General features: G+C 43.0%; 1 protein-coding gene across 1 annotated transcript in view; it reads left to right on the forward strand.

Annotated features, from left to right (window-relative positions):
• Positions 1 to 21,513, forward strand: part of HSF5 (heat shock transcription factor 5) — a 39,055-nt gene that overhangs the window by 12,021 nt on the left and 5,521 nt on the right. The window contains exon 3 of the mRNA XM_077484430.1: positions 14,034 to 14,119. Coding sequence (XP_077340556.1) covers positions 14,034 to 14,119 — 86 coding nt within the window. The remainder of the gene's footprint in view (positions 1 to 14,033; positions 14,120 to 21,513) is intronic.

A 21,513-nucleotide genomic window follows, 5' to 3' on the forward strand; every position in this document is an offset into this window, starting at 1 on the left:
GGTATCGTTATACTCAGGAGGAGTAGTAGAACGTATTTTGGGGTGTCATTTTTGCTATGTACATGCTATGTGTTGGAAATATCTTATAAATGGACAACTTTGCGTAAAAAAAATGCGTTTTCATTTTTTTCCCACATTTTCCCAAAACTTCTGGAAAAAAATGAACCATTCAAACGACTCATTATGCCTCATAGATTATACGTTGGGGTGTTAGCTTTCCAAAATGGGGTCACTTTGTGGGCATTTCCATTGTCCTGGTGCTCCAGGGCCTTCAAAACTGTAATAGGTGGTTGAGAAATAAGATGTGTAATTTATGCTCCTATAACGCCTGATGGTGCTATTTCAATATTGGGCCTCTGTATGTGGCCAGGCTGTGTAAAAGTCTCACACATTTGGTATCGTAATACTCAGAAGGAGTAGCAGAACGTATTTTGGGGTGTCATTTGTGGTATACACATGCCACGTGAGAGAAATAACCTATTATATTGAAAATTTTGTGAGGAAAAAAAAAAAATAAAAAAAATCTTCATTTTGCAAAGAATTGTGGGAAAAAGATGACAACATCAAAAACCTCACCATGCATCTTAGTAAATACCTTGGAATGTCTACTTTCAAAAAAGGGGTCATTTGGGGGGTATTTGTACTTTCCTGACTTGTTCGGGTCGCAAGAAATGAGATAGGCCACCAGTACATCAGGTGTGATCAATTTTGTGCGATTCGCACCACAGCTTGGAGACTCTCTAACTTTCACAAAGACCAAATAATATCCACTAATTTGGGTTATTTTTACCAAAGATATGTAGCAGTATAAATTGTGGCCAAAATTTATGAAAAAAAAAATATAATTTGCAAAATTTTATCACAGAAACAAAGAAAAATGCGTTTTTTTTCAAAATTTTTGGTCTTTTTTCTTTTATAGCGCAAAAAATAAAAACCCCAGAGGTGATCAAATACCACCAAAAGAAAGCTCTATTTGTGGGAAAAAAAGGACACAAAATTCATTTGGGTACAGTGTTGCATGACTGAGTAATTGTCGTTCAAAGTGTGAGAGCACCAAAAGCTGAAAATTGGTCTGGGCAGGAAGGTGTTTAAGTGCCCTGTAAGCAAGTGGTTAAATCCTACTAGAGCTGCTTTGTGCAATTTGGAATTGCCACTATCAGTAAATTTACTGTGGAAGAGGAAGCGCTAAGGGAGTGAGTGCTTGGTGGAGTAACCACCATTTAGCACTAAGGAAGCATCTCCCTGCTGCTGCTATGAATCCAACTGCAAGCTATCGTCGATTGATCTCTGTCAGCCGGAAATTTTGCCCTCTGCTTCAGTCTATGACATTATCTGAGTCTTCTCTAGCTCCATCAGGGGTATCCCCCTCCTCGGCTCTTTCAAAGAAGGATTTAACCACAGACATGCAGGTCTATATTAGCCAAACTGCAACTTTCAGATTAGCCTGTGAACCTTCAGCCAATCAAAACTGTCTAAGCCCTTGTACACACAGTCGGAGATTCCGACGGAATGTGTCCTATCGGACCGTTTTGTCGGATATTCCGACTGTGTGTTGTCTGCATCGGACTGTTTCCGTCGGAATATCCGACGGACCAAGTTTTCCAACTTGCCGGTAAAATCTTCCGACAAAAGGCTCCTATCGGACATACTCCGATCATGTGTAGCCTATTATTCCGACGGACAAAGTGCCACGCATGCTCAGATCAAATTCCTAGACCAAAGCTATTGGCTACTAGCCTGAACGTAGTCCCGTCGTAACGAAATAACGTCATCACTTTATGTGCAATCGGATTTTCCGACAACTTAGTCCGACCGTGTGTATGCAACATCACTTCCGGACCTCTTCCGGAATTAATCCGTCTGAATTACTCCGACGGATTTGATTGGCGGAATCTCCGACCGTGTGTACAAGGGCTAAGGCAGTCTATAAGGGTTTTTAATGGATGATGCTACACCAGAGGAGTCTTGGGCCACTGACAAAGTTTGCACTATTTTAAGACTTGAAGATCAGCCTGCAGCTTCTACCAGTGCTCTCGTCATTCTTGTCTCTTTTAGGATCCATAAGACTGCCAAGACCTTTCTGGTGCACTCACTGATCACAGTCATACTTTTTGGAAAAAGGAAGAACCCTGACAAGCTGTTCACTCCTCCCAGATTGCAGCCATGTACCCATTTGTGGGGGACTTTGTTAAAAAGTGTCCCGCCCTTGCTGTGAATCCAACAATGTCCTGTCTCAAAGCCTTGATGATCCCTGTAGAGGATGCAGCTACAGTTTGTTTAAAGTGATTGTAAAGTCTCGTTTTTAAAAGAAAATAACAAACAAGTTTTACTTACTTCCTCTGTGCAGTGGTTTTGCACAGGGCAGCCTGCATTCTCCTCTTCTTGGGTCCCTCATTGCTGCTCCTGGCCCCTCCCTCCTGTCGAGAGCCCCCTCAGCAAGCAGCTTGCTATAGGGGCACCCGTGCTGAGCTGCAGCTCCGTGTGTCCATTCAGACACGGAGCTTCCATTCAGCCCCACCCCCTCTCTCTACTGATTGGCTAACTGAGTTTGATTGACAGCTGCGGGAGCCAATGGCTACTGCTGTGTCTCAGTCAATCAGGAGGGAGAGCCCCCGATGGCCAAAGGACTTCTGGACATCGCTGGACAGAGATGGGGCTCTGGTAAATATTAGGAGGTGCTGGGGAGGCTGCTACACACAGAAGGATTTTTTATCTTAATGCATAGAATGCATTAAGATAAAAAACCTGCCTTTACAACTCCTTTAAGGACCCCAACAACAAGTGATTGGAGGCCCTCTTCAAAACCTTGTTTCTCTAACAGGCCATGCTTTACAACATGTCCTGACCATGACACTAGTCTGCCAAATTTTAGCATACTGGCATAAGGCCCCATGAAAGGATTGGTTGCTATCCGTCATTACAGTATGCTTCTCCTGTCAGTTAAGCTAAAGAGAACTCTATGTCTGAACTGTTGGACTTCAGAAATGACATAAAAAAAGTCTGCTATGCATGCCCTTTGAGGAACAATGTCTCTTATCATGGATGCCATGGGTACCCATTCATCCCAGCAGAAGAAGAAACCTAGGGCTCAGTCCTCATCAGAGGCTAGGAACAGTCTGCTTGACACCCAGTTCTCTCTCAAACCCTGGACTTCCAAGTCCTCCCAACCCCAACCCTTCCCCTCAAATCTTCTTCAGCATAAGGGCGTACTCCCACTTTCCAAAGTGGGGAGGCATGTGTTAGTTTTTGCAAACATTTGGACAATAAGCATCTCAGATGCTTGGATGCAGAGGTGGTTTCCAGGTGCTGCAAGCTATAGTTATGTTCCCCTCCTCCTCCCCAGTTCATGTTTTCCAACCTGCCTGTATCATAGCCCTTGCAGGTCTTCTGGAGCATGGGGTCATTGCCCTAGTATCTGTGTTGAAACCTTTTTAAGAGGTTCCACTCCAGGTCTCCAATTTACAAACCAAAAATCTATATTATGGATCTCAAAACTCTAAAGTTTACAACATACAGTAGATTTGAGCACAGAAATCCTTCCTGAATTCCACTAGGTTAGTCATAGCCCCTCTCTGTCTTCTTTGAAAATCAAGTATGCATACCTGCATTACTTTGCTTTGCTGTGGGTTCCCAGCACTTCCAGCTTGTTTAGCCATAAGCACTGCATCTTGAATGTTTACCAGGGTCCTGGACCATGTGCTGGCCATGATATGCTCCAAGGACACACCCATTGTGGGTTATCTGGATGACCTGCTGTTGAAGAATCAGTCAGCACAGGTTCTAGCTGACAGTGTAGATTAAGCCACCCAGACCTCATAAAGATTCGGCTAGGTCCTAAACCTTCAGAAGTCAGCGCTGGAACCAGGGGCGGACTGACAACTCATGGGGCCCCCGGGCAATCAGAGATTATGGGGCAACACATTATACACAAACACACACACACAGTATACAATCACACAGGTTGCACATACATGTACACACAGTATACACAGATATGTTTCTATTGGCTGAGAAGGTACTGGAGAGGTGGGGCAGCTATAATCTCAAAAGGATGTCGGTAAGGACATTTCAGAGGCAGATGTAAAAAAAACTGATTTTTACATACTGTTCCTGGCTTTACTGAGGGTGTCAACCCTGATGGGGCCCCTAGTGGCCCGGGGCCCTCAAGCAGTGCCCGAGTGGCTGAATGGTCAGTCCGCCCCTGGCTGGAACTGACTTATTGCATTGAATATCTGGGTTTTCTCCTAGAAACAGCTTAAGCCAGAGTTATTCCTCCACATGAGAAACGTCAAACTCTACTTCCAGGCTCGGACTCTTCAATTAAGAAGTTACCCAAATCTCTGCTTCTGCATGAGAGTTATGTGGCTGATGGTAACCTATTTTTAGGTAGTCCTATTATCTCCAGTACCACTTTAGACACCTGCAACACAACATATCCTCTCATTATGGGACAAGTCATTTCAGTCTGTGGACAGATTGATTTACTTGGTACTGAAGACTAGGTTGTGTCTAAGCCACCAGGTCAGGGTGTTGCGCTGGAGTTGGAGAAGTCCTTCTGGTCTTATAAAAAGTCTTTAAAATGGATGCCATCATGTTGGGCTGAGTAAGAATGCTTGACACCTTACCAGTGCAACAGTCTTGGATGTCTGCGAAATCTGATCTTCTGATCACAATTCTGGGACTTTAAGTGACTTGGTTGTCCCTGTAACGCTGGAGATCCCGACTGGAGGGTCATCAGATCAGGATTCAGTCTGACAATGCCAGTGACGTACATCAACCATCAGGGATTAATCAGAAGTCTCGCCAGGACATGAGAGGTAGAAACAATCCTGTCCTAGGCAGATCATCATTTAAAGTAATATTCTGGGATGAAGCTAACTAATCTTAAAACTGCTCCTTCCCCCTCCTAACAGTTATACTAACTAAAATGTGGAAGAAAGATCTGTATACTTACCTATTTTCAGGCCACTCCAGTCAGGTCATACGATCGGCTCCCCTGTGTGAGCTAGCAGCGGCTTCAGGGGAGGGGGGGGAGGGCCTACAAGAAATATGCCATAGTAAGCCTATGGGTGACTTCACCACTCAGGTATTCCAGCCATTGCCAGGTGCTCTCTCCTCTCCCCTGTAGCTGGTCGCTAGCTGACACAGGGGAGATCACATGATGGTAGCGGCCTGGAAATAGGTAAGTATTTACATCTTTTTAACACAGGTTAGATAGTATAGGTGCTAGGAGTGGGTTGGGAGCAGTTTAAGTAGTAGTTAGATATATCTGAGAATTCTACTGTAAGCTTATGGTCTTATGGCTTTCCTACCCAGGTGTACTCTACTAGATCTGCAAGAAGCGCATCTTGAGCTTTTCAGCATCAGGCTAAATTTTTCCGGATTTGAAGGCTGCCAGCTGGTCTTGTGTTCACACAGTCTCTAAATATTACCAGGTGGATGTTCAGGCCCCATCTTATACCAGCTTCGGCTGTATGGTCAGGCAGTCTTCGGATGCAGGCAGTCCCAAGTTATGTTGTGGGTCTGTCTTTTGTTGCCATCGCACAACCCATAGTTAGAATGTTTTTGGATGTCCCAACAGTGTGAATTCCTGTGTCCTGAATTATATGATAAAGAAAATGGCATTTGTATACTTACCTTAAACTCCACTTTATTTAGGAATACAGGTCTCACCCCTATTTGTTTATGATCATGCTTTCGGTACTGCTAAACTAAGGCATACCGGGAGAAGGGAGAAGGAGAGTAGGTACATTAAATACATTACAATGCCATTTAGTTTGAATGGCACCTCAGCAGACTAAGGTAATGAATGCATGTTGTAGTACACTGCAACACCCAGTAATGCACAGTAGTGCATTGCATTAGAAGAAAAGGCTCATGTGATTTTCAAGCATGTTAGAGTACGTTGGTAGCCTATTCATTTTTCATCGCTGCTTTAATGCAGTGCATGTCAACGCATGACACTGGATAGCACTGGAAAAAAGTAAATCAGCCCTCTGTGTTGGGTTCAGTAAACCAAAATTGGAGTAAATAAGAAAAGTTTTCTTGTTAGGATTTATATACACTTTTAAGCCACTGATTTCTTGTAGAATTAGAAAGTGAAATCAGTGAGTTCTTACTTACACAGACAATAAAGTGAAAAAGAAGAGTTCACGTTTGTGTGTTGTGGGAACACGTACAAAATCCTGGTTTATAGCCATCGAGAAAGACTTTTTCACTACATAGTTCTTGTATAAAGGAGAATTTACAATCAATTTGCAGATGTATGACAGTGCCATTAAAAACGGCGAAGCAATCTAGTAATAGACACAAGTTTTTGTGCACGGAAATGCATTGCAACAAATTACCATACATTTTGGTGTACTGCGATTTTTCCAGATGGTCATGCTGTTCTTTAGTGCTCATAGGGCGGCCCATTTAAATCAAAAGCGAAGCACAGAAACAAGCAAAAACACAAGTATGCTCTGTCTCACCTGCATAGGTATGAACAAAGCCTAAACCAAAACCTTTCCTAGTATGATCATGGTACAATTTGCTTTAACAAATATGCAGTGTGGGGGGCCTATCCAAACAATCCATTCATTTTATAGCCATTAAAAAAGTATTTTTCCACTATTTAGTTCCTGGTCAATCTAAAGGAGATTATGCAATCAAATTTTTTATTGTGTAGCCAGCTTTAAAATTGACCTATGTCTACTGAAAATATTCCGGTTTATGCAAGTGATGTTTTGTAGCAACTCCTGTGAAGCAGGTTTTTTCATTTTTAGGGCCAATTCATACCATTAACTCATGGCAACAGACAGTAAAACACAAAACGAAGCACTCTGCCATTTGTTTTATATGCCACTCTAACGCTCCTTGCTAGGGCACCACAAGGCATGAGCATTTTAGCATTGTGGTGGTGTGCTTTATTGAAATAAGAACCCTTTCACACTGGGGCGTTTTTCAGGTGTTTTTCAGGCGCTTCAGCTTTAAAAAAATCGCCTGTAAAGTGCTTGAAAGAAGCCTCATCTGCAATCCCAATGTCAAAGCCCAAGTGCTTTCACACTGAGATCCCTTTCACTCTGGCAGCGCCCAAAAAACGCTGTTAAAGCGCCGCTTAAACTAGCGCCGCTTTACTAGCGTTTTTCGAGCACTAGTTGGGTGCTTGTAACCCCTGCTAGTGGCCAAATAAAGGGTTAAACGCACCCACAAAGCGCCGCTGCCAAAAGCGCTTTGCAGGCGCTTTTCAGGCGTTTTGCAGGCGCTTCCCATTGATTTAAATGGGAAAGGGCACTTTAGGAGCGGTGTATTCACCGCTCCAAAAGCGCTGCAAAGAAGCTGCTTGCAGGACTTTTTTGGACGCCCTGCCAGCACAACTCCTCAGTGTGACAGCACTCAGGCTTTCACATTGGGATTGCAGTTGCGGCTTATTTCAGGCGATTTTATTTTTTTAGGCTAAAGCGCCTGAAAAACGCCTCAGTGTGAAAGGGATTTCAGTGTGAAAGCACTCTGGCTTTTACATTGGTATTGCAGATGAGGCTTCTTTCAAGCGCTTTACAGTCGCTTTTTTTAACGCTAAAGCGCCTGAAAAATGCCTGAAAAACGCCCCAGTGTGAAAGGGGTCTTAATGTTACAGGTATGATAACACCTGGGTTGTTGTAAGCTTTCAGCTTATTCCAAATAAATAGGATGCTTTACCCCAATGCATATTAATTCACAACACAAAAATGCAAATCTTTTTTTAGAGCTTAAACTGTAATACAGGTTCATTTTAACCACTTCCAGCCTGCCATATAGCGATATGATGTGCGCAAAGTGATTGAGTTATCCTGACCAAACGTCATATGATGTGTTTAGGATAACAAGCCAGCTCATTCCCGCGGTGGAGCGCAGCGTGGCGATCAGTGGTGCTGTGTGTCACTCTGACACACCGCATCTCCGATCTGGATAAAGAGCCTCTGACGGAGGCTCTTTACCACATGGTCAGCTGTGTCCAATCACGCAAGTACAGGAGAGCCGATAGATGGCTCTCCTCACATGGGGGTCTGTGCTGATTGATTATCAGCGCAGCCCCCCCCTCTCCCGAGGATGCCCACCCAGAACCACCAGGGATGCCACCCATGGCTACTGGGGATGCCCATCACTGATGACCACCAGATATCCAGGGATGCCACCCATGGCCACCAGGGTTGCCAATCAGTGCCCACATATGATGCCAGTCAGTGCCCATTAGCAATGCCTGCCAGTGCCTCCATATCAATGATGCCCATCAGTGCCATCTATCAGTGTCCATCAGTGCCACCTATCAGTGCCCATTCATGCCCATCAGTGCCACCCATAAGTACTCATCGGTGCAGCCCTTCAGTGGCACCTTTGAGTGCCCATCTGTGCCACCTATGACTGCCCATCAGTGCTGCATATCAGTGCCACCTATGAGTGCCCTTCATCAGTGCCACATAATCAGTGCCACCTCATCAGTGCTGTCTTATCAGTGCCCGTCAGTGCAGCCTCATCAGTGAAGGAGAAAACGTACTTATTTACAAAATTTTATAACAGAAACAAAGAAATACGTAAAAAATAAATAAATAAAAAAATTGGTATTTTTTTATTTGTTTAGCAACAAATAAAAACCCCAGAGGTGAACAAATACAACCAAAAGAAAGCTCTATTTGTGGAAAAAAATTATAAATTTTTAGTTTGGGTACAGTGTAGCATGACTGCGCAATTGTCATTCACAGTCCGACAGCGGAAAAATTTGGCTTGGGCAGGAAGGGGGGAAAGTGGTATTGAAGTGGTTAAAGTATACCTAAGACCCCTTTCACACTGCCAGTGTTTTTCAGGCGCCACAGCGCTAAAAATAGCGCCTATATAGCGCCTGAAAAAAGCGGCTCCATTCACTCCAGTGTGAAAGCCGGAGGGCTTTCACACTGGAGCGGTGCGCTGGCAGGGCGTCAGAAAAAGTCCTGCCAGCAGATTCTTTGGAGCGGTGAAGGAGCAATGAACTCACCGCTCCTCCACCACTGCTTCCCATTGAAATCAATGGGGCAGCGCTGCGATACCGCCGGCAAAACGCAGCTCCGTGGCGTTTTACGGGTGGATTTAACCCCTTTTCGGCTACTAAGCGGGAGCTTTTAACCCCCCGCTAGTGGCAGAATAGCGCCGCTAAAACGGCAGTAAAGCGGCACTAAAAATAGCGCCACTTACCGCCGACGCCCGGGGCAGCTCGGTGTGAAAGGGCTCTAAGGGCAAATTTTTTTTTTATTAGTTTTAAGTAGAGTGGAGAGGGACTAGAACACCTGTCATATTTTATTGCTGCTTTTGCCCCCATTAAGGAGATTCATCCTCTCTATTTGTCCTGTTTACCATTATCATTGAAAGTGAAAGTAAAAGAAAATCCCACATTTTGGGTTGTCCCCAAAAAAGTAATAGAGGGGAAATCTAATGGGGACACTAGTTCTGGTGACCTGAGGGTCCCCAAGGAATCCCCTTCATTTGCTAGAATTTCCTCTCACTTCCTGTTTGGATATGGGGCAGAAAGTGAAGTGAAATCTCTGCAATGGGACACAGATGGCGGGAAAAAAAAAAATCTAACAGAGGTTATAAACTTCCCTTACTGGAATGATAAAAAAAAGCTTTGCTTATAGTTCTACTTTCAGTCACGTGGCTACGTTTACAGTATGTAATTTAAAAGTATAAAAAGAGTGGGCATGTTCTGCACAGATTGCTTTTACAATATTGCGCTAAAGCACAGATTATGATTTCTTTGATATATCATTTGAGTGTCACACATTTGTATCCAAAAAATCTCATTTACTGACAAGAGTATATAGATATGCCTTTGTAGACTGGGGGAGGTAAGGTTACAGCACGGTAGCTTGAAGTGACAATTGAAGGGTGATTTCATTACTTTCTTGTTTGGCCTTGAAGCTCTACTGCTGAATTATGTGGAATGTTTGCAACCCAGCTACAATGTGATTGAACGTTTCTCATGTTCTATCACTTAATGCTGAATTCCACAGCACATGTAAAAGACAGAAAGGACTGCGGATCTACATTCATTAATACCTCAGTAATGTATATTTGTATACAATATATATTTGTAAATGCAGGCAATTTAAGCACTCTACATGACTTTGACTTGGTATAAGCCTTTTTCAATCCACCGTACAGCAGAAATCAACCTGGAGGTGGAGAAGCAGCAAAAGAAGCCAATCAGGCTTTTTACAGTCAAAAACAAAAAAGGGAGGGCGCCAGGTTAATATGAGTAAAAAACAATTGCACTTTATTCCAAATACACTAAAGCCCCATACACACTATCAGATTTTCTGCTGATTTTTTCCTTCGGATTTACCAAAACCATATAATATGAGGTCAAACCTTAGGAGTTTCAATCTGTATGCAATCAAGCAGGCCCTTCCACTACATGGTTTTGGTAAATCTGAAGACAAAAATCAGCAGAAAATCTGACAGTGTGTATGGGGCTTTACATCAAGGTGTTTTGCAAACAGCATACAGGGCTAGTATGGGATACCATGAGGACAGCTGTTGTATATACAAGCTCTGACCCGCTGATGATGGAGGCGGGCCATGGAAATGCGTTGCAGCTCCCCCCAGCTTGTGTGTCGGCTCTTGCTTCTCTGTCAGTGGCGTGTGAGAGTTTGAAATGCTGCCGGTGCTTGACTCCTGTGGGGCGGGTTTCAAGCTTTAAGACCCCTTTCACACTGCCACGCCCATAGTGTCGGCGGTAAAACGCTGCTATTTTTAGTGGCGTTTCACCGTTGGATTTACAGCGCATTTTGGCCGCTAGCAGGGTGCTTTTACCCCCCGCTAGCGGTCGCGTTTTGCCAGCGGTAATTCAGCGCTGCCCCATTGATTTCAAATGAATGAATGGAGCAGCAGTTTGAGGGCGGATTGCAGGCGCTATTTCTAATGCTATAACGCTTGCAAAACGCCCTCGGTGTGAAAGGGGTCTTATAGACAATTGTCCCAGGGTTGCCAACCACCAGTAAATTTACTGACAGTTTGTAAAATTCTGTGATTTTTTTTACAACTGCCAGTAAATATCAGGGGCTGATAATTTGTGTTGACTTTTGAAGACCCCTTTCACAATGGGTCGTTTTGCAGGCGCTATTGCGCTAAAAATAGAGCCTGCAAACCGACCTGAAACAGCCGCTGCTGTGTCTCCAGTGTGAAAGCCCCGAGGTCTTTCACACTGGAGCAGTGCGCTGGCAGGACGGTAAAAAAGGTCCTGCTAGCTGCATCTTTGGAGCGGTGAAGGAGCGGTGTATTCACCACTCCTTCACCGCTCCTGCCCATTGAAATCAATGGGGCAGCGCAGCTATACAGCAGCGCTTTGCGGTGGTTTTAACCCTTTCTCGGCCACTAGCTGGGGGTAAAACCTAGCTTGTTGCTAGCAGCCGAATACGGGCGCTAAAACGATGGTAAAGCGGCGATAAAAATAGCGCCATTTTAGTGCCGACATCACTCCCGCCCCAGTGTGAAAGGGGCCTAAGTGTGAATAAAGCAAATTACTTTATTATAGGTATTGTCAGTGTTTCCACATCATGTTTATACTGTTCAAATATTCACTGTGTTAGTTTTCAATAAGAGTTCTGTAGTTTCTGAGGTTGCCAGTAAAACATGTGCTCTGCCAGTAAATTTGCCATGTTTTGTCAGTAAAAAGTGCCCACCCTTTGCTTTTTGTTTGTTCTTGAGAGAATCCCCACTTCCTGCTGAGGAGCCTCCCCCACCTACCTGTGGATCCGTCCATCTGATGATCCCTTCTCCAACGTCTTCCCATCCCAATGGACTGTATGGACTACTTTTAATTTTTAACATCTATTTATTTCATCTTATCTGTTGTCAGTGAGCGCTGACTGTGTATTCTTGCTAGTTTTTCTGCGGTGACCTTGTACTAACAAGGGATATGGTGATAGGAAAAAAGAGCAGAAGGATGAGCTCTTCAGCTCTTCTGCTGCTTTTCCTGTCACTGTCCAGTCCCAGAAAGGGAGGAAATGTAACTTAACCACTTCAGCTCCGGAAGGTTTTACCCACTTCCTGACCAGGCCATTTTTTTTACAATACGGCACTGCATTAAATTAACTGATAATTGTGTGGTCGTGCGACTCTGTACCCAAATACAATTTATGTACTTTTTTCCCCACAAATAGAGCTTTCTTTTGGTGGTATTTGATCACCTCTGCAGGTTTTTTTGTGCTTTAAAAAAATAAATAAATACAGATAATTTTGAATAAAAAAACTATATTTTTTACTTTCTGCTTTAAAACATTCCCAATACAAAAAAACGTATAAAATCTAAATTCTTCATCAATTTAGGCCAATATGTATTTTGCTACATATTTTTGGCATTTCTGGCAGTGATCAGTGATTTTTAGTGGGACTGCAACATTGTGGCGGACAAGAAAAAATGGAAGGAAATGGCAGAGGGGTCCGTTTCAGATATGGCACCTCATCCCAAAATTGAGTTAATAGAAAGATGGAGCATTTGGGATAGGAGGGATTATTATGATGGCTGTCATTCAAACCAGTAAACAAATGTTTGTTAAAAATAAATATATAAGAATTTTTATTACAACGTGATAACAGAATATTACATTCAAATATAAAAAGAAGCAAAACAAAACAAATTGGTTAAAATGCAGTATGGGAAGCACACATAAAATATGTTGAATAGGGCCGAAGATGGTAGCAGCCTTAAGGTGCTGTTAGATCAAATCGTCACTACATGTTTCACCATCACAATGGCTTCTTCAGGGGAAATAGAACTTGACCAGCAGAAAGAAAAAAATGGTACAATAAATAAAAAACAAGATATTAGTGGATTTGGGTTAAGTGCTGCATGGCTGTTGTGTAAAAGCAATCAGATGAAATTGATCAGAAAAAGCTCATCCCAAAATTTTCTCCCAATTAGATTGTATATCGACATCAAATCAAATAGGTGCATACATACCCCAAACTTCCCCCTCAAAGTTGACGTCCAATAGAGCCCACACACGATCGGATTTTCCGACAATATAATCCGATCGGACCTTTTCCGTCGGAATTTCCGACCGTGTGTACAAGGCATAAATCCTTTCATTTTGATCGTGATGACGTATGACTGGACTAAAAAACAAAGTTCAGTAGCCATTATCTTCCCTTGCGTCGTATTTGGTCTGTCGGACCAGCATACAGACAAACAGTTTTCCTGATAGGAATTGAGTCCATCAGACAGAACATGTTCTATTTCTAGGTCTGTCTGATTTTTTTTCCGAAAAACGATCGGATTAGCCCACACCGGATGGGATTGTCCGACAGACTGATTCCGTCGGACCTAGTCTGCCAGAAAGTCCGGTCGTGTGTGCACGGCCTTACTTAACTGTGCCTGAGTTCTCATGACACGCGCTTATGTTTGTTATCCTTGGCCTTTCCTAAATAAAGAATTCAACATTTAGAGGATGCGGAGGACAATAGAAGGTATTTTTTTGAAGTAAGAAAGCATACTTTTTTGCAGTTGAGTTTAGTGACACTTTAAAGAGGAACTGCAGTCTGCTTACATAATTTGTAATAAAAACATATTTACCATTCTGAAGCTTCCCTCCAACTACTTTGCATATTATTTTATATATACTGTGATTCTGTACTTACCAAATATGCCTCAGAATTCTCCCTCTACTAAGTCTGGATGCAACCATTTTAACTGTGGGAAGCTGAAGCAGCTACCTGTTTTATTTCCTGGATTTACACAGAGGCATGCCTCCAGCTCTGCAGCTGTCATTGGCCCTCTTATGACTCCCCCCCCTCTTCCTGGCAAACTCTCACAAAAATGAGAGAGAGAGAGAGTTGTGCATGATGTCATAAGCCTAGGCTAATGACCAGACAAGAAACAGGAAGTGTGCTGTATAAAGTATTTACTGGCAGAATAAAAATGGTTTACTACCCAAAGTTAAAACAACAAGGGCAGAAGATTTAATAGATGGAAAGATGAAAGAAACGACTGAAGTTCCTTTCTGTTCTATAACCTAATACAGCTTTCTTTGTTTTCTGCCTAGCTATGTTTCAGGGCTATCCACCATCATACATGGAAGATCCCTCAAACTTTTCTAACCCTGTTTTGTTATACAACCCTTATTATCAGGTAAGTAGAAGTACATTTTATGTAATCTTATGTAATACAAAAGCATACATTTGAAAGTTAAAGAGAAACAATATTGGTTTTGAGTAGGGTTTTCTTTTTAAAATGATATGTTTTATAAACTTTTTTTATTTTTATTTACTATTCTATTCATAATTTTCGAAACAATCTATAAAAGGTGCACATATGAAAGTGCTTTATGCTTTCAGACATCCTCTCTCTGCTTTCAGAGCAGATACAATTAAAAGAGGTTTGGAGGAAGAGTCACTCTTTGGACTCAATCAGTGTGTACATTTCAGCCTGAGCTATTGAACTCTGTTAATGGACTTTTTTTTTTTCAGAAAAGCAAATACAAATAGACAAGTAAACATGTCTGAAAGTGCTTAAAGGTCCAACTGCTTGCTAGGATACAGAATACTCATATGCCATATTTAACCCATTCACGCCGACTGCTGCCTCCTAGTCCTTTAAGATTTCTTAAAACAAGGAGGTGGCGGTGGGCATTCAGGTTAGGTGACCTCTGTGATTGGCTCTCATATCGGTCGCATGATCAAAGAGCTCCCGATTGCACGTATGCTTCGGGATCTTACCGATCCCTGCTGGCTACCATGCTGGGAGTGCACAGGAAGGGTGCTCTCAGCAGGCTAAGTGGTTTACAGAGGGCCGCATATATTCACCTTTTCAGTGTAGCCTATTAGTGCAGCCTCATTAGTGCAGCCTCATCAGTGCCTATCAGTGCAGCCTTATCAGCACACATCACTGAAGAAGAAAAATTACTTATTTGCAAACTTTTATAACAAAAAGAAAGAAAAAAAAGTTTTCTCCAAGATTTTCAGGTCTTTTTCGTTTGTTTCGCAAAAAAATAAAAAACCCAGTGGTAATTAATTACCACTTAAAAAAGCTAATTGTGTGAAAAGAATGTTAAAAATGTTGCTTGGGTACAGTTTTGCATGACCGCATAATTGTCATTCAAAGTGCGACAGCACTAAAAGCTGAAAGTTGGCCTGGGCAGGAAGGGGGTAATGTGCCCGGTAGGCAAGTGGTTCATTATTCACCTGTGTAGAGATATAGGATTGGGTCTAAATCTACATTTAACATTAGACACCATGCCCAGGATCAGGGATAGACTGAAAATTATGCACACGATAGCATGCATATTCAGCTGGCCTTGTTTTGTATTTTTGAAAATATTCCACTACTCATTCGAGCATTTTTTTTATTTCTAATGAGTGGCAGAAAAATACCCCAGCATTTATAGCCACGTGCGTCACCTCAGTCCCATTATCAAGGAATGCTGAACTGGGCAGGGCTTATAACAATGCTTGAGATTTCAGTGTAGCAGGGGATCAACAGATATTTTTTTGTATTAATAAACATAGGTAACAAAACACTTTTAATTGTAGATTAAAAAGACCAAAAAGAGATAATTTATAAAAGTTATTTTTTAAAGTTTGCATACACTTTAAGCTACAATACTATATATGAGTGTGTGGGCTCTATTCACAGAACCAGATCGCATGCAGTATTTAGGTGTTTTCCCAAATACCGCATGCGATCCTGAAAATGTCAATTCAATATTGCTTTATGCAGTATTTACCGCATAAAGCAAAAACACTCAGTAAATGCTGCATAAGACAGGAGTAAAAGTAAATTCACAAAAGGGAAAAAAAATGCATACGGTAAATAAGTAGTGGTTCCGGCATACAATATTTAAGGAAACGGTAGCTGTCGTCATCCTTAACAACCAGTAAAGAACATGGCTGTTAAGGAGCGGGGGGGTGACCCCTTGTGACGTTATCGACTGTGGGCATGCTGGGTCAGTGATGTCACAAGGGGGCACACTGAGTGCTCTTAAAATGATTGTAAAGGATCGTTTTTTTGTTTTTTTTAAAATAACAAACATGTCAAACTTACCTCCACTGTGCAGCTCGTTTTGCACAGAGTGGCCCCGAACATCATCTTCGAGTGTCCCCCCCCGGCGGCTCTTGCGGGTCCCCTCCACATCAGATAACCCCCTAGGAGAAGCGCTTTCCCGAGGGGTTACCTTGCAGGCTTGCTCCTGAGTCCAGCATTTGCGTCCACAGACATGATTTCCAGACTTGGCCCCAGCGCCCGTCATTGGATTTGATTGACAGCAATGGGAGCCAATGACTGCGCTGCTATCAATCTATCCAAACAAGAGCCGGGACCCCGTGGAGAGAGGGAGAGTGCATCTCTGTCAACAGAAATATGGGGCTCAAGTAAGTAAAACGGGGGGGCAGGTGACTGCCAGGTTTTTTTCACCTTAATGCATAGGATGCAACCCCTTTAATTGAGAAAAGTACACACTTTGTTTATATTTCATGTCTGAGATTTACAACCACTTTAGGAAAAAAAATGAACAAGTGGATACCTGTAATGTTGGTATGTATGTTGCCTATAATGCTGTATGCTTTAAAAAAGAAAAAGTAAATAGCAATAATTATGGGCAAATTGCAATAATCCAAACCAACCAGCCAGAAATCACTTCTTATCCGAAAGCATTTATAAATCTTTATGCAAGGTCCCAGCTCCCAGGTTTCAGACTTCAGGCTTTGGTGTCCTTGGTCATTCATAAATCTTACCAATAGTCTTGGACATTTTGAGAACAGGCTACCCTTTTCTGGATTGCTCACAGCCATGGCCTGACTTGACTTTTCTGTCTTTTCTTGACAATTCAGACAACATTTTGTTGCAGCATATGTTCAGGGACAAACATCAGTACCTATTCTATGGCCCATAGGGGATTAATGCAGCAGCCTGTAGATAGATGTGTACGTTATACTACTGCATGACAAAGCTCTACTAAAATCTGCTACAGATTAAATGTATCATTTTTCTCCCGATCGTTCATATATTTTACTGTGAATATATTTTTCCAGAATTTCATATATTACTTTCAATTTGTATGACCTTTTGTGTGTTTTCAGTTAAAATTCAACTAGTGTGTTCACCAATAGAATAGTATTTCTGCTGCTTTATCTATTTGTCCCCTTTAGACTGTAAAAAAAATCGTATTTTCATGTGGGAATAGGCTTTTTTCCCATGCACAGTTTTTCTCTGTGGTCTGTAAATTATATAAGCTCACTTCCCTTTTTTACACTTTATTATGGTGTCACTTGTCTTTCAACTGTCACGGAATATGTGCGCACTTGACAGTTACTTAAAGAACCAATTTTGTATTCTAATAACTGTATGTGGGAAATACAGTGCCTTGAAAAAGTATTCATATTCCCTGAAATTTTCCAAATTTTTTCGTGTTGCAACCAAAAATTTAAATGTATTTTATTGAGATTTTATGTTATAGACCAACACAAAGTAGCACATAATTGTGAATTGGAAGGAAAATGATATATGGTTTTCAACATTTTTTTTACAAATAAATATCTTAAAAGTGTGGTGTGCATTTGTATTCAGCCCCCTTTACTCTGATACTCCTAACTAAAATCTAGTGGAACCAATTGCCTTCAGAAGTCACCTCATTAATAAATAGAGTCCAGCTGTGTGTAATTTAATCCCAGTATGAATACAGCTGTTCTGTGAAGCCCTCAGAGGTTTGTTATGCCGCGTACACACGATCGGACTATCCGGCGGACTTGGTCCGGGGGACAATTCGCCCGTGTGTGGGCTCCTGTGGACTTTTTGTTCCCAAAAGTCCGGCGGACTTAGAAAGAAGTCTTGACTCAAAATTGTCCGCCGGACTCGGCAGTCCAATGGACAAACCGCCCCGCCCTTCTGTGTGCTAGTCCGCCGGACTTTTGAAATTAACGGACTTGCCTTTAGAGAACTTTAGTGAACAAACAGCCTCATGAAGGCCAAGGAACATACCAGACAGGTCAGGGATAAAGTTGTGGAGAAGTTTAAAGCAGGGTTAAGTTATAAAAAAAAATATCCCGAGCTTTGAACATCTCACGGAGCACTGTTGAATCCATCATCCGAAAATGGAAAGAGTATATGGCACAACTGAAAACCTACCAATCCATGGCTGTTCACCTAAAGTGACATGCTGGGCAAGGAGAGCATTAATCAGAGAAGCAGCCAAGAGGCCCATGGCAAATCTGGAGGAAACTGCAGAGATCCGCAGCTCAGGGGAGAGTTTTTGTCCACAATACAACTATCATTTTAGCACTCCTCAAATCTGGCCTTTATGGAAGCGTGGCAAGAAAAAAAATATTGTCTAAAGAAAGCCATAAGAAGTCCCGTTTGGATTTTGCGAGAATCCATGTGGGGGACACAGCAAACATGAGGTGCTCTGGTCAGATAGGACCAAAATAACGATTAACTTTTTGGCCTAAAAGCTAAACGCTATGTGTGGCAGAAAACTAACATTGCACATCACCCTGAACACACCATCCCCACCATCAAACATGGTGGTGACAGCATCATGTTGTGTGATGCTTTTCTTCAGCAGGGACAGGGAAACTGGTCAGAGTTGATGACAAGATGGATGGAGCCAAATACAGGTCAATCTTAGAAGAAAAACTGTTAGCCCCTGTACACACGGTCGGAGATTTCGACAACCAAATCCATTGGATTTTGTCCGTCGGATTTTGTCCGTCGGATCTTGTCCGAAACTGTTGCATACACACGGTCGGACAAAGTTGTCGAAAAATCCGATCTTTCAGAACGTGATCAATTAATTTCGTTACGATGGGACTACATTCAGGCTAGTAGCCAATAGCTTTGATGTAGGAATTTGATCTGAGCATGCGTGGCACTTGGTCCGATCAAAATTCTCTACACATGATCGGAGTATGTCCGATCGGCCCAGTTGGTCGGGAAATATTTCCAACAATTTGGAAAATTGGGTCCGACGGATATTCCGACGGAATCAGTCCGATGCATACCACACACAGTCGGATTATCCGACAACATGGTCTGATAGGACAAATTCAGACGGATTCTCCGACCGTGTGTACAAGGTCTTAGAGTCTACAAAAGACTTGAGACTGGGTCGGAGGTTCACCTTCCAGAAGTTCAACAACCCAAAACATACAGCCAGAGCTACAATGGAATGGTTTAGATCAAAGCATATTCATGTGCTAGAATGGTCTAGTCAAAGTCCAGACCTAAATCCAATTGAGAATATGTGGCAAGACTTACAAATTGCTGTTCACAGACGCTCCCCATCCAATCTGACAGAGCTTGAGCTATTTTGCAAAGAATGGGAAAAAATCTCACTCTGTAGATGTGCAAAGCCGGTAGAGACATACCCAAAAAGACTTGCAGCTCTAATTACAGTGAAAGGTGGTTCTACGAAGTATTGACTCAGGGGGGCTGAATACAAATGCACGCCACACTTTTCACATATTTATTTTTTTGTAAGTAATTTTGAAAACAATTTATCATTTTCCACTTAACAATTATGTGCCACTTTGTGTTGGTCTATAACATAAAATACACGTGTTTGGTTGTAACATGACAAAATGTGGAAAATTGTAAGGCCTCATGCACACGAGACGCAGATGAAACCTCTGTTAAAAAAAAGCTGAAACGCTTAGAAACGTTTCTAAACTTAAAGTTTAGAAACGCGCGTTTTGCCGCGTTTGCATGCCGCGTTTAGACGCGTTTAGACGCGTTTGCGTTTAAATGCGTTTATAAAGATAACATCATGTAGACCCTCCCCAAGCTCTCAAAGCATTTTTTTTAACTATTTCTGCTATTTTGATCAGAGTGAGCAGCAGCAGCATAGAGAGCAGTTGTACACTTGCATTTGCCGTGTCACTTGCCACGGCACCTGCCACAAGTTGTGGATTGTCCACTTGCCACAAGTTGGGGATTGTCCACTTGCCACATCACCTGCCACGTCACCTGCCACAAATTGTGGATTGTCCACTTGCCACGTCACTTGCCACATCACCTGCCACGTCACTTGCCACGAGATGTGGATTGTCCACTTGCCATGTCACTTGCCACGTCACCTGCCACGTCACTTGCCACGTCAGCTGCCACGTCACTTGCCACAAGATGTGGATTGTCCACTTGTCACATCACCTGCCACATCACTTGCCACATCACCTGCCACGTCACCTGCCACAAGTTGTGGATTGTCCACTTGCCACGTCACTTGCCACATCACCTGCCACGTCACTTGCCACAAGATGTGGATTGTCCACTTTCCACGTCACCTGCCATGCCATCTGCCACAAGTTGTGGATTGTCCACTTACCACGTCACCAGCCACATCACCTGCCACAAGTTGTGGATTGTCCACTTGCGACACCACTTTCCACGTCACCTGCCACGTCACCTGCCACAAGATGTGGATTGTCCACTTGCCACGTCACCAGCCACATCACCTGCCACAAGTTGTGGATTGTCCACTTGCCACGTCCCTTGCCACGTCCCCTGCCACAAGTTGTGGATTGTCCACTTGCCACATCACCTGCCACAAGTTGTGGATTGTCCACTTGCCACGTCACCTGACACAAGTTGTGGATTGTCCACTCGCCACGTCACTTGCCACATCCCCTGCCACAAGTGGATTGTCCACTTGCCACATCACTTGCCCCATCACCTGCCACAAGTTGTGGATTGTCCACTTGCCATGTCACCTGCCACAAGTTGTGGATTGTCCACTCGCCACGTCACTTGCCACATCACCTGCCACAAGTGGATTGTCCACTTGCCACGTCCCCTGCCACAAGTGGATTGTCCACTTGCCACGTCACCTGCCACAAGTTATGGATTGTCCACTTGCCACGTCACATGCCAGTCACCTGCCACAAGTTGTTGATTTTCCACTTGCCACGTCACCTGCCAAGTCACTTGCCGCGTCACCTGCCAGGTCACTTGCCACGTCACCTGCCACAAGTTGTGGATTGTCCACTTTCCACGTCACTTGCCACTTCACCTGCCACGTCACTTGCCACAAGTTGTGGATTGTCCACTTGCCACATCACTTGCCACCTGCCATGTCACTTGCCACAAGTTGTGGATTGTCCACTTGCCACGTCACTTACCACAAGTTGTGGATTGTCCACTTGCAATTGCAATTGTTTAAAATATTTTTCTAATGGTTTTTCATCATTTGCAATCATTTTTGAGATTTTTAATGTAAAAAAAAAGGTCACCTTTAAAAACGCATATAAACGCAAACGCGGCTAAACGCGGGTGCCGCGTTTAGCCGCGTTTAGCCGCGTTTTGCGTCTGAAACGCAGAAATTTTTGTTTCTGAACGCATTTTTTTGCTTCTGGAAAAACGAGATTAAACGCAACTGCATATAAACGGAAAAAAACGAGACTGTGTGCATGGACACATAGGATAACATTGAATGAGTTCAGGTGCAGTTGAAAAAACTGTCCAACTGCATCTGAACGCGCGTTTAACTGCGTCTCGTGTGCATGAGGCCTAAGGGATATGAAAACCTTTTTAAGGCA

The sequence above is a fragment of the Lithobates pipiens genome, unplaced genomic scaffold (assembly GCF_037356315.1).
Source record: "Lithobates pipiens isolate NorthernLeopardFrog02 unplaced genomic scaffold, aLitPip1_a1.2 Scaffold_16, whole genome shotgun sequence".
Lineage (NCBI taxonomy): Eukaryota > Metazoa > Chordata > Amphibia > Anura > Ranidae > Lithobates > Lithobates pipiens.